Source organism: Convolutriloba macropyga, chromosome 4, assembly GCF_964194025.1.
Source record: "Convolutriloba macropyga chromosome 4, txConMacr16.3, whole genome shotgun sequence".
Classification (NCBI taxonomy): Eukaryota; Metazoa; Xenacoelomorpha; order Acoela; family Convolutidae; genus Convolutriloba; species Convolutriloba macropyga.
Genome location: NC_134471.1, coordinates 77,691,021 through 77,708,637, shown reverse-complemented (window position 1 = coordinate 77,708,637; position 17,617 = coordinate 77,691,021). Strand labels below are relative to the sequence as shown.

Genomic DNA, 17,617 nt, shown 5'->3' with positions numbered 1-17,617 from the left:
CCGCTTTCATTTTACTAACACAGAAAATAGCCTTTGTTGGTTATAGTATTACAGCACAGCGACACAAATTCGCTACACATAAAAGACAAAATGTAAGTTCACTCTTTCAATGTAAAGTTGCCTTAGCCCTTTATGTATTAGCGCAATAACTTGGAATATACAGTCAACACGACTGGACTAAGTCAATAGACAGGATGAAATTTAACCAATTAGTCGATGACGCAGCTGAGAAATTTGAAGTAGCAAGAGCAGTAAATTTTGCAGATATTGCAAAACAAGCACAATTACAAGCACAATTCTCACAATTACGCAGTGAATATAATGATTACTTTAACAAACTCTTTATTAACGGCAAAGAATTCACCCTCCGCCGATATCATTTTCTTGACTTGGTTAACGGCAACTATTTAAAAGAATCCTTAATAGGAATCCTTGGATACCCTTTGTACGTTTTAAAAGAAATAGCCATAATATGGACTGTTTTTAATTTTTATACAGTGCCTATTCGGTCTATTTAGTTTTGCATTTAACACCTATAATTTGAAATAAATTTTAGGACCCAATATCACATTGGCTAAAATTATAACCTCCGGATTTTTTGTAGTGTTCTCACAAACAATTTTCCACACAATATAAACCACCATCACCTAAAAAATGTTACAGACATTCAACAGATATATGCACTCCACATTCTCAACATGAATTGTATCTATTACACAAAAAAATTGAAAACTTCTATAAGATATTCTCTTGTCTTGTTTGCAATAATTCAAATAAACGACACACTTCTACTTAGCCAGCTTCTATTTATCAATGCTATGAAACACCAATTGACTCTCGCACGAAACCAGATTTGCAATCTCTACACCTACACACTTTTCTACCTAATAAGCGTGAGCACTCACGTGGAATTTCTTTTTCACCGGGACTCTCTTGACAAAGATCCTGACTATCAGGAAATTCCACAAGAACTTTTTCTTAACCTTCCAAGTACTCGTCTTTAACACTTTCTCTGTTTTAGTAACTCCACTCCAGTCCCCACTCACCACGAAGGACGCTCACCAATCCCCCCAAATGTCGATCCTACAGCATACGGCCTAATCAAGCTGGAGGTTGATGACATTCAGCCATCACCCCTCACTCCACTTGTAATGGCACCCTCAGTACCCAGAGCCAGTTTGCGAATTGAAAACACCAGACCTCTTCAGATGGCGCAATCCTCCCCACAGCCACAGTCTGTGGAAAGGACCAATTACGCGCGGGTGAACCCACTGCCTTCAACAACCACCTCTTCCTCAAGCTCAGTTGAATTTCACCTGTCCATAGACAGTGACACGAACTCACCCTCAGTTCCTGCAGGAGCAAAAGCTCGTCACAAAAGCTGCTCCTCCAGGGAAACAGCCAGGTGCCACAGCCACCTCCACTCTTTTCTACTGCACACACAGCAGTATCTTCACAATCACCAACCCTGCTTACGAGTTTTCACACTTGGGCTGAGGAAGTGGCCACAGCCGAACAGTCAGGTCACTCCACACCAGAGACGGTTGGCCCCAATTGGGCATACTCTGGTAGGATCCGTGGAACACGACCACGATCGCAGCCACTGGTCTACCGACCGCCAGTAATGCTAACACCGCATACATAACGTCCGCCAGAACCCTCACTGCGGTATGGCCCGGCTATACCACCTCTCAACAATCTTTCACTCAGCCAGCGCCCTACGACCGACCCACGTCAACAGACAACTACCCGTGTACTGAAATTTCACCTAGGAGGCGTCCCCGAGCCACAGCACACGAAATTAACCCCGTTAGTTTCTCACCAGTACAGGTTTCACAGTCGCCTGCCCGTCACACATCGAGCCCTTTACAAGGCCCACAGCCCTCATCTTCTCGCGGAAGACCTAACCCTTTCGTACCAGCACATGGAAATCCACACCGGCCACAAAGACCAGATTTTCGCTTTCATGAATTTACAAACCTTCTCGCGTTAATACCATACAGAGTATACATGTGCCAGAGAGGATCAGTTACACTTCCAACCCGCAACAGCGCACACTGAAGCCCACAGCTAATTCGTGTTCTTTTGGACAATTAGGCATCTGTCTATGTACTTCTTTGCAATTGCAGATCGCCCAAAACGACTACCTTAGTACTTTCTTCACTCGCGACACCGCATCCTACAAAATTTATGCTAAATGAGACCCCTTCTATTCTATCAATTTTTGGCATCCGAAATAGATGTATATAATCAATTTTTGGCATCCGAAATAGATGTATATAAACAACACTACTCACAAAATCAATCGAGTGAAGCTGCTTCACACTATGCACAACTACTTAATTTTGCAACATCACTTTCAGCACACTAATCCCATTATCAACATGAATTCGCGTCTTCAGTACGGTAATAGAAAACTGACTTCACCCGACATCATACAACCCAACTATTGTGCAGGCAACCTCCGTAATTTTGATCCTATCAAAAATTACTTCATCTTTTCTCCACTCTATGCCAAGAATAATCGCACCATCCTCGTTCCGACCGAATATCTACAATGTGTAGAAGGTCGCGCCACGAAGCGTGCCTATGGTCACACTTTCAACCTCTTCTACAGGGACTGTTCGATAAACTAGACAATCGGCAGCCGTCACAAGAAGAAACACAGATATTCAATCACCTTCTTGCGTTACAACCACTCTGTAACTTGATCTGTATCCTCGTGCCCATGTTTCTTGTCTGGCACGTGATCCGGAATTCCTCGCCTTCTTCCGTGAATTCCTCGACAATTGATCTCCGGACGTAGAGTTCGAATATCGGACGTAGGCCACAGACCTACAGCAACACCTTGGGCTCGCAGACCCACAAAAAGAGACTCACTGTTCTAAAAAAAACTAACCCAAAACTCTTTTCTCTTTTCTTTCTTTCTCTTTCTCTTTTTTATTGTCTTAAATTTCTTCTTACGACAAGTTATATCTTCTCCATATTCTTCTCTTTTCTCCACTAGACTGAAGATTAGGATCAGTTCTTTTCTTCTTCCTCCCGGTCGGGACTTACGAAAGAAGATATTAAATTTAATTAATAGATTTAACAGTGAAAGTAGCTCAAACAGTAGCTAAATAATGGATTTCCACCAGAAGGCAAGCTTGTAAATCCGACTGGTTCAAACCTTGTACCAGGTGCAGGTAAAAAGAAATCTCCTCGTGCAAACCAGACAGAGACTACGGATTACAAGCAATCCTCCAACTTGGAATAAATCGTCACTACAGGTCAGTGAGAGCAGTCGGGCTTACTCTCAACAGGACTGAAGTTACTGGCCAGCACACCCTGTAACTGGCACCCTTAATGGTTCCACAAGCAAGATGAACCTCTTCACTGACGACACTGGTCACTACTTCGCTGACAGGGACTCCAGACGACGACACAAGTCACAACCAACTTCAGTGAGGAAACAGCTCATCACTCATTTCACTCAGTCCTTCAACGAGGATGACACATTCAACGTAATTCTGCTACACTTCACAAATTCGGATTTGTAATTCTCAACCCCGGATGGATGTAGATGTGGAAATATTGAATGTACACCTCCAATCAATCAGAGACTGAGAAGACACTATTCTCTTTTATATAGAGAGAACCGAACTAACTGTAGTCAGGCTTTAGTTAAATACATCATGTGTATACCATTGACTCCGGTGCTATACTTCTTAATCACCGTAATAATAGAAGTTTACTCTCAGCGTTTTACAGAGTCGGTAAGTCTTAGAGATATAGGTAAGTCTACTTCGCGCGCAGAAATAAGTAGCTCTAGCTCTTTATACTTTAAGGCTGTAAAAGGAGCCCTCTCCAGGTCCGCCTTACTGTGTAAACACCTCATATTGTGAATATTCTGCCGAGGTACTAAAATTGAACCATGAAATAGATTTCACTCTGCTATTTTTTATAGCAGTCTGTTTCAAATGATTTTGGTCCGAAATGAGAGCCTCTTTTTAGAGTTAGAGTAAGATTGAGCACTGTTTGGACTGAAGTTTAACAACAGTTGTCTCCACGGACTTCATATTTCATTTATTTCGCACTTTCGAAACAATTCAGCTGAGTGTAATGCATTTCAAGCCAAATATTAGAAAGAAGTGTTTCATTTTGAAGAGATTCCCCAGAAGTGTTTTATTGTGCTTTACAGATTATAGGCCACACACCGAAGAAAATGCTCCTTGAAGAAAACTATATCCGGTGACCATTTTTTCAACATGGATAATATTTTTGATGCATTTGATTTGTTTTTTTTTTGGCTTTCATGCCACCTGACAAAGTGCGTAATGCAGCTGGGCACCATTGCATTCATAATCGTCCAGTCCAAGATACTCCGGCTGTTTGCCCAGTCGGCTCTGGGCTGTGCATTTTTCGTCCCGTGCATCTAAAGTGTTTCCAGGCTGCGTTTCGTTTCTCCACAATTCAGGTTTAGGTCTATAATCTTTGTCGTATGGGCTTGCAAAGAGATCGCGATTCTTTCGAATAGCCTTATTGGCCTGGCTCAGAACACCGTTCGAATCCAGGCGAGCGTCTTCTCGTCTTATCCACCATGTCCAAAATCCTGCCTCCCCGTCTTCAGGAATTCCTTCTTTGATTGCAAAATCCACAATAAATTGAAGTTGTCTCTAATTAAAGCAACAGAATTAATTGACTGTTTTATGAAAGGACGAATCGAGAAAAATAAAGGGTACCAAAACGTAAATTTTCTGGCGAGTAGGTCAAAATTACATGCAAATTGTTTTCCGGTTGCTCACTTGCACATCAGTGATATAAAAAACCTGCAAAACTGTTATTATGGCTCGAATCAAGTACTTCTGGTTTGAGCTCTATTCATATTTTTTCATGCATATTTTCATCTCAACATGAGTTGAATTTAGGTCTATCTACTTTTTACCAACTTACATTTTCTTGGACAAAAATGACGAGACAGTTTGGCGTAGTATAGATTTTAGAAAGATTGCAAAAAAAACAATTAAATTAAAAAAACGAGCGACAAATTATTCAAAAATTTTTTTACTTCGGTTCATTATTCAATTCGTTATTTGAATTCAGAGGTTAGAATCAATACAATCAATTCCTTAGTCACATTTTTCGAGTTCTGCAGTTTTTTTGTCAATGCTTTAAATTGTTTTTGTATCAGCTACAACATCAGTTTTAAATATTTTAATGTCAAATGGCTTGTTATCAAATTCCTTTTCATCAAATTAGAGTTAAAAAAGTAATTGAAGCAGCAGAGATAAAAATTAAAAATTATTTCTGTTGAGAAATAAATTGAAAATTGTTTGCGTCGAAATCGAATTATTTCCAGTTAGAACTCATCAGGTTAATTTAGATTAAGAAAAAGCGATTCGATGCGTCAGTTTCTTTTGTTAGGTGAGTTCTTTAAAGTCAAATCGTCAAATGTTGGAGCTCGAAACTTGCAAAAAAATTTAAACTATTGACATCACAAAATAAAACCAATTTGCAGAACTAAAGTTAGGCGTAAAGTAAAAAAAATGAGGCAGTTACTTATTCGAAGAATGGCAGCGACAAATAAGATCGTCGCAGTAAAAAAATAGCAACGCATAAAAAGTTGTTTGGGTCCTGACCTAAAATCAAAGAAAAATTATAGCCACAACAAAAAATAGACCAAGAATGGACGTTGAATTGTTAGGGAAGACCAATTAGAAATCAATCTAACGATGGAAATTGGAAAAACACTTCAAAAGTTGATGTCGAATTGCTGCATGTGAACATTAAGTCACTTGGGAGAAAAAAAATTAGTTCAAACACATCTCTTTCACTGTTCTTTAACATCAGAGGGAAATATTTTCAGGCCGCAAGACAACTTGATTTCCGCGTGTTCTTAAGCATCAAAAGAAACATTTGGTCACCTGCACGACATCATTTCTTTTAGTACGATCTTGCAATCTTTAGTATTATTCTTTGCATGAATAGTGAAAACTAAACATTATCTTTCCAGGCTGCCAGGCTTCATAGTTCCAATTTTTGTCCCTTTTAAGTTATTTTTTATAGTTTGTGCTGGATGGTGTAGCACTACCAAGAAACCATCTTCCTCGAGATCAAGAGTTGATGAAAAATGTTAATTAGATGAACATGTTGAGTCGATCTTTTTTGTTTAGTTTTGGGCTGATAGGGTTAACGATACTCAAATATGTTTCGCAAAAAGAAAAGAACTGAACTGCTCAGAGCCATTGTTCTGGTTGGGTTTGGTGTGTCTGGTTTGTTGAGTCCAAATTTTGTTCTGAACTACCTGTCAATGTATTAGACTGCAGGATATTTTCATGTGAATTAAGAACTACTTATTAGCTGATCGAAAATCCTATTCTTCTTAGTATGGTTACCAAGGTTTTTTTGGTGTTCAACTCAGTAACAACTCCTACTAATCCTACTATTGAAGCAGCAGTAAAAAAACTAATATTGAGAAAAAAAGAGTCGTCTGAACACCCTTCTCTCAATCAAACTCATAATTAGAAGGAAACGATAAAAACCCTACAAAAACTCGCACTTTTTATGCCCCCAACTTTCCGCACGGTCAAAAGGAAAACTTTAAATTGACATGAAATTTATAACTGCGACGAGATTGCAAAATTTTGAAGGGAAAGAGAGCGCCATAAAACGTCAATTTTTCGAATAGTAAGAAACCTTAGTTCAATTATGCTCGCTATTGTTAGCGGTTATCAAAAAGGTTAGAGTTTTGACCGATATCATTTTAGCTGAGAAGCAACAGCTGAGGGAAAAATTATTTACTTATTGGATAAATTTAACAGGTTTACATTTAATATCAAATATTCTTTGCGAAACTTTTTTGGCCCACATCGCAGTTTTTCCGTCTGGTTATTCAAAGTGTAATTAAGCGCATAATTCCCACTAGAAAGCAAAGAATAAAATTTTCGAGCTAAAATTTAAGGAGCTCAAAGATAATATTATGGGTTTTGAGGGCCGAGTTTTTCTTTATTCAGAGAAATTAATAGGTGAAGATTTGTTCAGCAATTGAATAATTAACTTACCTTGTCCTGTACGTAAACAGGTTCGCTGTTAGTGAACTTGCTCGCACACTTTCGACTTGCCTCTGAAGCGTTGACGGGACCTTCGTCGACGTCCAACAGAGCAAAGCAAGCTGGAATTCCGGAGTTTTTGATATAAGTGCTGTTGCCTCGACACGGATAGGCAGTGTCGGCACCGGTATCTTGGATCAAACTTGCCACAACCAAAGCAAGTACAAAGTGAAGATTAGATGTAGCCATTTTGAAACTTCAGGTAATTTCTGTTTCCCAAATGTATCAAAGCCTGGAAAATTGTTCTCAAGTGTATCGGAGCCTGAACCCCGAATTTGTGCTCGTTTTAAAGTTTTGCGGTATATTGTCTGAATCTTTTTAAATCGTGTTATGATTTCAAGCAAAAGACAGTTTCATTCAAAGCTTCAGTTCCGAGTGTAGCCATTTGTTGGGGTATGGGTATATTCCAAAAATTGAAGTTATAACCCGGAGGTTGGTGGCAGAGCAAATCAGTGCTGAATCATTCTAAAGACATTATGTTTTTAGGATGGCAGTGCTTTGTTCATGCCACTATTTACTCTGGCCATTCTGATTGTTGAGCAATATTTACTTTGTAAAAAATAATATGTTCAGCTTAACTCCCACCAACAAGATTTGCTTTATTTGCGATTCGAACTTCCACGTAGGTACTTGTAACATTTATTTTGCGTAGCAAGTCGTAACCACTGAGCTAAATGGGTCATATGTAATTGCCTACAAACCAGCTTAAATATAAAAAGTGTGTATACTACTATAGTAATTACTAGTTATAAGCTACAAAAGTGTGAAATTACTCAGCTCAGACATAATCTTGGGTATGAGTAATTTTCAGACCATACAGGATAAGTTTATCTTGGGCTAACTCCATGAAGAAATACTGCACATAAAGAAATTTTAAAAATTCTGGAGATACAATATTTCAACTGAACTAATTTAAAATGTGCTGGTTCAGCACTGACAAGCTCTGCGACTTAAGTCCGGGAGGATATTTATTTAAAAAAGTGGCCGATAGCGTAGAGCCCCCATGATGGTAAATTTTACCATACTGTGGAGAGGGCCTAAAATCTTGAGGAGCTACCGTGGTAAAAACAACAATGCGTAAACTATTTTTTCTTACTTTCATCGATTTGTTCTAAACGTTCTTGTCTGTAAGTTTGGTCATTCTCAGATTTTTCTTGTAAATAAACAAGTCCTGCAGTCACCTCATTGATTGAATTCAAGAGAAAATGTACTTGTGCTAAATAACCGTTACCATTTTTTATCGCAGGAGAATTTTGCTGTTACCAATTTGTCATCAATAAGTACCTACTTCTGTAGATTGTGATTAATGTTTCAATGTATTTCTTTTCTGAAGAATGTTTGACAATCATTAGATCTTCTCCAATTCACAAAAAAAAACATTACATAGTGTTTCACATTTGTGTACTTTGTTTTGTGAAATCAATTTTTGCTTCTAACTAAATTGCTGATTTTTTGATGCTCAGAGAAAAGTCAGAATAATTTTTTGCCCGAATTGTGATAACAAAAATGATTTAATTAGGTAATTAGCTTACTAGAAAAAAATCTGTCTTTTGTGTTCTCTTCTCTTGAGATTGTTCCAAACAAAAAAGAATGTTAAACAAACAGATCAAAATTTTGATTGGTATTTAAAATTTTATTTCAGTTTCAGTTTTCCACGGTTTAGAAAGTTTGATAATCTGCGGTCAAAATTATTATTTGAAGAATATGAAAGGAGGATCTTCGCTCAAGTTTCAAACTCAAATTTTTCTTAATAATTTTTAATACCTCAAGCAGAAAGCGCAAAAAAATATGCATACCACGTTTCATCCAAAGAGATTTTAGTTTTAGGTTGAGTTGTAAACCTTTATTTATTTGTTACATACCAGACACTCATATAAACTAACTAAGAATTAGATTATGCAATTTTTTTGCTACAGCGAGTTATGCCTCATTACTCACTACTTAAGTGGTAAGTGGTGGGGCAATACTTGTTTCCCCAAATTAATTTCATCATCTATTTCTTAGTAAGTTCTTAAAAATACAAGTACGTTTCGTTTGTGATAGTGACTCTCTTTCAAAAGATGGTTTTGATTTTTTCTTGTCCTTTTGAATTTGCATTTTTCTTGGCAAGCTTGTACAAATTTCTACAGGTTTACCAAGAAAAACATCAATTCAAAAAGAAAAAAAATCATTTTGTAACACTATCAAAACGAAAAACCATCTTTTGAAGCACTATCGAAAACGAAATCTACTTGTATTTTGTTTTCCGGCTTTATCTCATTGCTTCAATGGGCTTCTTTGCTAAAATTAAATAAGCAAGATTGAAGGTTAACTCAATTGAAATTTTACCCCGTTTTCGGGAATTTTTTTTCTCGCCAAATCAGCTCATGTCTACTCAAGAAAACAGACTAGCACATCGAAAATTTAACCTTTCAATTATGATATCATTCATCAGTCAAGTTCCAGAAAAGTTCTCAGCTTCAGACTTTGAAAACCAACCGGATGATCCAGATATTTTGTTAGCAGACACTCAAAGTCGCTTAGAACACATATTTTCTCACAAATCATGCCTAATAACTTCACTGTGATCTCTCAGGACCATCGCGCAATTCTTTTCTGTGGATTTTTACTTAACATCAATCACTGTTTACATTCGATGCTTTGATAGGCAAATTTGAAATGATTTTTCATCTTTGTGAATCTTGACTCGTAGTGATTGCAATGAAGTTTTGACCATTCAGCTCTTCGAGATAGTTTTGTTTATCTAAGAGTTTCTATTGTCTATTTTGCAACAACGTAATAGCAAATATTTCATAGCGCAAGTTTTGATGTAATCTCAATAATCTAATGCAATGAACTATTTACAGTTGCTTTCATAAAAATTGAACGAAGCTCAGTTTATTAAGAACGATCCGCTTCTATATCGTGTTGACGTTTATAAAAGGCTTACCTAATCTAATGTGATTATTTTACTAAATGCTTTCCTTTTCAAAAGAAGTAAATCAGACTCATTGCAACAGAAGCAATTCCTTCAAAAAACAATATTACTCTACTCCACTATTTCTTCGTTGTTTTCGTTCATATTGTACTGAAACGGCCGGGAAAGAAGAACGAAATTTTTAAGAACAATTGCTGGAATATATCATTGACACTTAAAATGATGAACAAAACTGAGATTGTTAATTTTTTAAATGCTAATGACTTCCTAAAAGAAATGGAACACAAACAAGAGTCACCAAAAACTGTTGCTTGGTTGAGAAATCTTGAGAAAAATTACAGACAAATTCACAAAACGCTTCATGATATTTGTAATAAGTTGAGCAAAAGCAAAATTCACGTCAGGTAAAGAGCAAAATTAAGATCCAATGTCTTGGTAAAATTACTGAGTTCAATTTTAATATAAAAGAAAATTGAGAAAATTGGATATTTCTTGATAAAATATCCTTAAAATCAATTTCCTGGGAAAAATTAATTTCAGTTTTTTTTATATTGGATTTATGTGATGTAAAATTTTTGGTAAACGAGACACTTCTGCAGAAAACTTTGAAATAAGAAGTAGCTTTTGACTTGAATTTAAATTGATTTTACAATACTCATTCAACGCTGCCTCTGTGGTATTAATCTAATGAGCGAAATGATAGTTCGAACAAAAAAAAAGAAAGAGAAAATTTTTCAATTTTTTCAAACATTTTTTAAACAAGAAAACGTAACACACTTGTTTTTTGTTGCACGGTCTTGGTTTACTAGCTTTGAAACTGTTAATGATAATAATATAAGGCTGAAGACAAAAAAACTTTGGGCAGATGACGGCACATGGTATTCCAGAATGTCAGTTGATCCTTGAGCCAACTCTCACTGTGGTCGGCGAAAATGATGATCAGTTTGCGAAAAAAAACAAATTGAACCATTGTGCCAAAACAAATTGCTGGATTTCATAGCGTAATGCTGGACAATCAAACTCAGCTATTCCATTTGCAAAATTTATAGGTGGCCTCAGGGAACTTGTTTTTTTTTTAATAAAACCACACTTTTCAACTTTACAGGTTTCATTGAGAATTAATTCTGTAGCACCTCAGATACAAATGATTGCTATTTCAAATCAACTCTTCGATTGAGAAGAAATAAAAACAAACTTGATGAAAACTAACTTATTTTAATTAACTTGATTCACATAGTTGCAGCTCTTAAAGTTAAAAATGATTATTTTATTTTTTTTATCAGAAAAACTTGCTCCTGTAATATAAAGAACAATTCATTGCTTTTTCAAATTAACACATTGCAACAACAATGACACACAGTTGCAGTTTTTTGAGTTGCTTTCTCACTTTTCCTTATGTTTTCTTCTGTGCCTACTTAGCAGCACATCGTGTGAAGGGTTTTTTGCAATATGTAAATATATAAAAATATTTTATAAAGTTCATTTTGGTGTTGCTTTCTGTAAATTGTCAAAAGTTGGACACAACTTAAGTGACAGATTTCTTTAGCACTTTAAACCTTGAAACATTGCGTACTGACAACAAACCAGTTGCTCTTCTTCTAAAAAATTGTGAGTTTCATAGTGTTAGAACATGATATTATCTCTTTGCTGAAAACATGCTTTCAATTTCAGCGAAAAAAAACAATTTTTTTCTCGAAATCTTATTTTAATTCTCCTTCCATATCTTAAGGGGAATTTTGGAGGTGGACAATTTATTTTTCTGGTTAAAAATGGTTTAGACATTATGTTGTTTGTTTTGTGTAAAGTCTCGTGTTAATTTTCTTTTGATTTCTACGATCTCGGATTCCCATAAAATTTGCCTGAGAAGTTGCGAATTAGATAAAGCGAATTTTGGTAACGTGACATTGAAACGCCCTCAATACGTATTAGTTCGCACCAGCCGAACAACAAATGCAAATTTGGCCAATTTCGGAATAAATTTGCGAATACAAAATTTAGTGGTAACAATGATACCTACCATTTTCAGTCTAAGAACTGTTTTTTAAAGAACTAGAATTTTTGTGAAAGATACCAAAACGAACCATAAGTTTTCAGAGTTTTGTACCACATTTTTGGAAACTAAACTATGCTCGGCGTCAATGGATAGAAAACTTAAGATCGAATTAAATGGCACATATTCCCATTATTCGTTTTCATATTCGAAGTACAATTTTGAAAAATGTTTGGCTGATTACTGTGAGCATAGAAAAACACAGATAACTTAATTGCTTCAAGAGACTTAACGAAAATGGTGCTGGAAAAATCAGTTGATCCTGGAGCCAGCTCTAATGATCAACTGCTCAAAACAGATAGGTGAATAAAGTGATAGAAAAGATAGATAAACTTTAAAGGCCAATGAAAATATTCGGGGAATAACACTGTGCAAATAAACAGTTTAAAGGCCAAACAATTTTTTTTTTCAAAACGTGTGCTGAGGCTAACCAAAGATGAATTGAAAAAATGTGGTTTCAAGACTTCAGCTTCAAGAATTTTAGCAATGTCAATAATTTTTGTTTTGTCTAAACAGAGACTTTTTGGCGGGAGTTGTGCCAGTGGTTTGCCAGTCAAGTGCTGTCTTTTTTAGTGTTTCAACCGTTACCTTAGATTTTATTTCAGTACCTTTACTTTTATGTTTATCTTCGTAAGTTTTTCGCGCATATATCAAAGAATCTCTGAAAACGGGATAAACAGGTAAGGCCATGAAATAAATTCCATTAAAGGTACATTTGTTTTAGTTGTCGTTCAAGTTCTTAGAGTGGCGCAGCTGCTAGGATGGCCTTAATTTAAGGTTAAAAAATTTTGCTTAAAAGTTTTTGATGTCAAAATTGTGCAATTTTCGTTCTACACATTTTTTTGAGTTTTTTGTTTGATAAGTCTCAAATTAAAGTTTTTTTCGAAGTTGACATAAAATTATATTGCGAGGTAAAATGACTTCTTAGGACCAATAAAGATCTATACGTTTTGGTACTACAATTATGAACACGTGAAATAGTATTAAATTTTCCAATTTTTCAAGATTTATGAAAATCTCCTCCAGGGATGGGTACCGCATATCAGATTCTCATCACATAGTGTGAACAGGGTTTTCTGTTTTGCAATTTTTTAAAAATAACGAATGCCTTCATAGGGTTCATTTAAAGTTGATTTTCTAAAAATTGTCAAAATTTAGACGGAACTTCAATTAAATAAATCCTCAGCAATTTGAACATTGCGTATTGGAAAGAACCTAGTTGCTCGTTTTCTAAATCATCTTGAGTTTTAAATTATTTTGAGTTGATATTATCTTGTTTCCTGAAAACATACTATCAATTTCAGCAAACAAAATCGAATTTTTTCCGCGAATATGAAACAATTATCGAACGAAAAACTAAGTCTTCCTCTCTTTTCATAACTTAGGCACATTTTTGGAGGCAGTCAAATAATTTTTTTTCTATTAAAAAGGGTATAGATATCATGTTCATTGTTTGGAGTCAGCGTAATGTTTCGTGTTGTTTCTATTGATTTCTACTCTCTCGGATTCGCACAATATTTTACTGAAAAAGCTCGATTTTGGTAATGCAATTTTTAGTAAAATGTCATAGAAACTCCTTCAATTACTCGTTGATTCGTACCAGCTAAGAATATAATTAGAAATGGGCGATTTTCGAAACATTTTCTGCGGAGCCTAATTTGTAGTGGTAAAAATGATGCCTACAATTTCAGCTCTCTGAACTGGTTTGTTAAGAAATAGAATGCTTAAGGATGATACCGAAGCAGACAATAGTTTTTCAGAACTCAATAGTAGATACTTGGGAATTAAACAATGCTCGGAGTTGAAGGATTTAAAACTTAAGATTCAATTCACTGGCACATTTTCCGAATATTTGGTTTCGTGTTTGAGAGCAAAGTGTTGAATACTGTTACGCTGATTGCTTTGAGCATAGTGAAAAATCGAAGTCCTAATTGCTTCATGGGCATTACTGCTCACGGTGCAACTGAAAACCAGTTGATCCTACCCAGGTTTAGACCTCAACTTATGACAAAACTTTTTAATTCTAGTAGGGGCTCCCAGTATTGAATAAAAATGCACCGTCCAGCTGCTAGTTAAAATCGAGGTAAAGTCTTTTCATGGGTCCAGATAAGGTCTTTTTATAACGAATTAATGTCGAGCATGGCTTTTTAATAGGTCGAGCATGGTGTTTTCACGAGTCGAGGATAGCTTTTCGTGAGATTAAAAACAGTTAACGTTTTTGTACTTTTGTTGATGCGTATTATCTACCAGCAACTCTAGCGTTGCAAAAGGCAGTCCACCTGCGAAAAACAGATGGAGTTTTGTCAAAATTAAAAAAAATATTTATTTTTAATAGTCTCAAAATTATAGCGCTTGGATTTAGACCAAAAAAACAGGATTTTCAAAATTTTTTCAGTTCAGGTGGACGACTGATGTAACTGGAAAAACAGAACAGAAAAAATGTTATTGTTCAGAGATGTTTAGTTCAAGTAATATATGATTCATGCAGTTTAAATGGTACGATTGTTATGCAGTTACAATGCAACATTCGATATAGACATTCCAGCAATTTTGGGTACAATTGAATGATGTACATTTGTGTACATATGATTGCATTTAATTCTATTCTTGAGTACTAAGCAAAAAGTCAAAGGGAAAATCAGAGTAAAGAAATCAAATTACGACAGATTGTAAATTTTATTGTGTTTGACTTGAGGCCTTGTCTTTTAGTTCAAAACGAGAAAAAAAAACAATTGACGCTTGGATAAAAGATTTTAGAAAACTCCAATAATATGATTGTAGAAAACTTCAATATTGTGAATTTAGAAAACTTCAATCATATGGTTTAAAAAACTCCAATATTTGCAACAACGCACTTGATAACTTGTAAGATTAAAGTTTCGAGTCCTGAATTTTTAGAGTAATTTTTTTTCAATTAATTTTTTTTTCTTTTTGGGATTACAATTTGAGAACTAATTTTACTGTGATTTGCAGTCTTATGTTAATGTTTTGAAAATTACTTCTGAGCAAATTTTAAACAGGTATTTTTGCATACGATCAAGTAAAAACGATCAGGTAAATTGAATCTTGATCGCTTTCATTTGACACACAATTTTCAGAAAACTATAATGGGTTCGCAAAAAATGACAAACTGATTGAAGAATTTAGATGACATCTTAAAACATTCTGAATTTGTTGATGCTCTTTCAAATCTCAAAAGATCTGAGAAGTAAAATCATTTCGTTTGAACTTTTGTTCGAACAGGAAAAAACTCTGTCTATTCGTAGAGGCATATGAGTGGGCTTCTGCGCACATATTTACAAACATTTATATATATATATATATATATATATATATATATATATATATATATATATATATATATATATATATATATATATATATATATATATAGATGAAACTACGTTCATAATGCTTATGTATTTTTATGTTTTGTATAATCCTCAACCAACAATGCACTATCACGTATCTATTTTTGCAGATAAATTAGTGCGACACTGGATCTGCAGGTTTGATTTTTATATCGTCGAGGACCATTTCGAAAGTCCTCTGTCTCTGTGTAGGATCATCTAGCTAGTTTGATGCTAAAATTGAGGTTACTTAATCTTGTCTTCTAAGATAAATTTTTGTCTGCAACTAAAAAAAATGTCTTGCGAATTATATATATATGCAGATAGTATAGTGTACAAATCGCGCGGCTGAAACGAAAGTCTAGTTCAGATTCCCTAAAGTTGCCACCCCCAAAGTAAGCTACGCAAAGTGAGGTGCATTTTTTTAAAATGTTTCCGGAAGAAAATTATTGTCAATTACGGGCAATTTTTCTAAGTGTTGTTCAAATTGTTCTATCTTTTCCAAAGAACATTAAATACTAACTGGTATTGTGATGTGCAGTCTTTTGTTGCAGATTTAGGCTTCTTGTTGCGCAAAAAAGACAACAAATGAAGCTTTCCAGCTTTCCTTTTAATCGAGACCATTCTCTGTAACTTGGGAATTCCTACCAGAGCAAAAACAGTCGGCTCTTGCTGCGGGCAGGACAGTAGATCACCACGAAAAATAGAAGAAGTCTGCAGTAATTTGACAGACAAATGTCAACAAAAAAAATGCTGGTTTGCTGGGCTCACAGCATGAAAATTTTCATCTTTGTTGTTAGGATCCAGCTGATATCTCAGCGAATCATCCAAATGTCTCCGGATTTTTAGTTCTTTCAAAACCACACTGCTCAATATTCAAGAATCTTGGAAAATATTCTCAACGTTTACTCCTGATTCATCTGTGTTGTAAATGCGCTTTTCTTAATTTCGAAATTTGAAGGGCTTTAAAAGAAAATTGATGAAGGAGAATTTCGAGTCACTAAAAAATTTTGTGTCATTTCAGGACATTTAGATTGACATTTTTTAAAAGAAATTGCTTACTGTTATAGTTTTCCGAAACCGTATTGCCAAACAGATACCAGACATCACTTACGATGATGCTTGAAAGTAATTGTCTCGAGCATCTGCTTTGGCAATGAAAACAAAAAAAACAACAGCCTTCCTTGAGCTATCTTTTGTATTTTGTCGCACTTTCCTTTGGCGCAAAACAATTAAATTGATTGATATCCGAATATGTTTCTTAAATAATTTCGGTCGTTCTAATTTTTAGTTAAAAACGAGCAATTAGTTCCTTATAATAAAGTATTAATCATGAGTAACTTTCAAATAAGACATAGCGCCCATATCATTGAATGATGAGATCTATTCTGCCCCCCCCAGTGTTTTTACGACCCTAGTTACAAATTATATGTTGTTGTGTCGCAATTTACTATGTAAAAAATAGAATGTGCACCCAGGGGGGGGAAGATATAAGCCCACTAAGCTGTGGGGGGGGGGGCAAAACAGAATAGATCCGAATGATCTTTCGAAGTACTTTCAAAAATATCTCAACATTTGTGTTATTGTTAATTGCCCAACAACGCATTTAATTTTTCGTTTGGGTATTGAAAGTTTGCACATGCACAATTCAAAAACGATGGATTTTAGTTTTGAGCTGAATGAGCAAGTGATAGAAAACTCTATGATATTGATGTCTTAAAAATTAGCAGCAACTGCAAACAAATACTTTCACTTCACGTAAATTGTTGCTTTTGCAGTTACTTAAGAAAAAAAATTGATAATGACTCACCAAGTTTGATTAATATTTCTATTTTGCATTCATTTCTCAATTTTCTGATTTACACAGTCAGTAAAACAAAAAATCAGCGCAATCAAAATAATGCAAATTTAATTTGAAATTAGCATTTCGTTTCCTCTCCTTTTTTTCCTCAGAAATAACGCTGATGATTTCCTTGCAACTATGCAATTCTGTAGGAATTCATTCCCTGAGATATTCCTAACCAAAAGCTCATTTTTCAGTTATTACTTTCAGTGAAATCCAGAGAAAATTGAATAATGGAAACGGACAGTAACTCTTTAGTTTTTATACAGTAACTGCATATTATATAAGTAGTTTTTTCAGAAATTGCTCTAATCTATAACGTTTTTCCATAGTTTTTCTTTTAAAGTACCCTTTCAGGCTACACACTTT

General features: G+C 35.1%; 1 protein-coding gene across 1 annotated transcript; it reads right to left on the bottom strand.

Moving 5' to 3' along the window:
- Nucleotides 1-4,271: 4,271 nt before the first annotated feature.
- On the bottom strand, nt 4,272-16,013 carry LOC142338685 (uncharacterized). Its single transcript, XM_075388551.1, has 3 exons — nt 15,929-16,013; nt 7,041-7,320; nt 4,272-4,655 (listed from the first exon to the last, which is right to left on the bottom strand). Exons 2-3 carry the CDS (start codon nt 7,275-7,277, stop codon nt 4,293-4,295), a joined length of 600 nt encoding a protein of 199 aa, XP_075244666.1. The 5' UTR covers nt 7,278-7,320; nt 15,929-16,013; the 3' UTR covers nt 4,272-4,292.
- Nucleotides 16,014-17,617: the final 1,604 nt, after the last annotated feature.

Excerpts from the sequence above, each read along its gene's own strand:
- LOC142338685 (XM_075388551.1), bottom strand. The coding sequence starts at position 7,277 with ATGGCTACATCTAATCTTCACTTTGTACTTGCTTTGGTTGTGGCAAGT. Across the intron at positions 4,656-7,040 it reads CTGTTTACGTACAGGACAAG|AGACAACTTCAATTTATTGT; the intron begins GTAAGTTAATTA and ends TGCTTTAATTAG.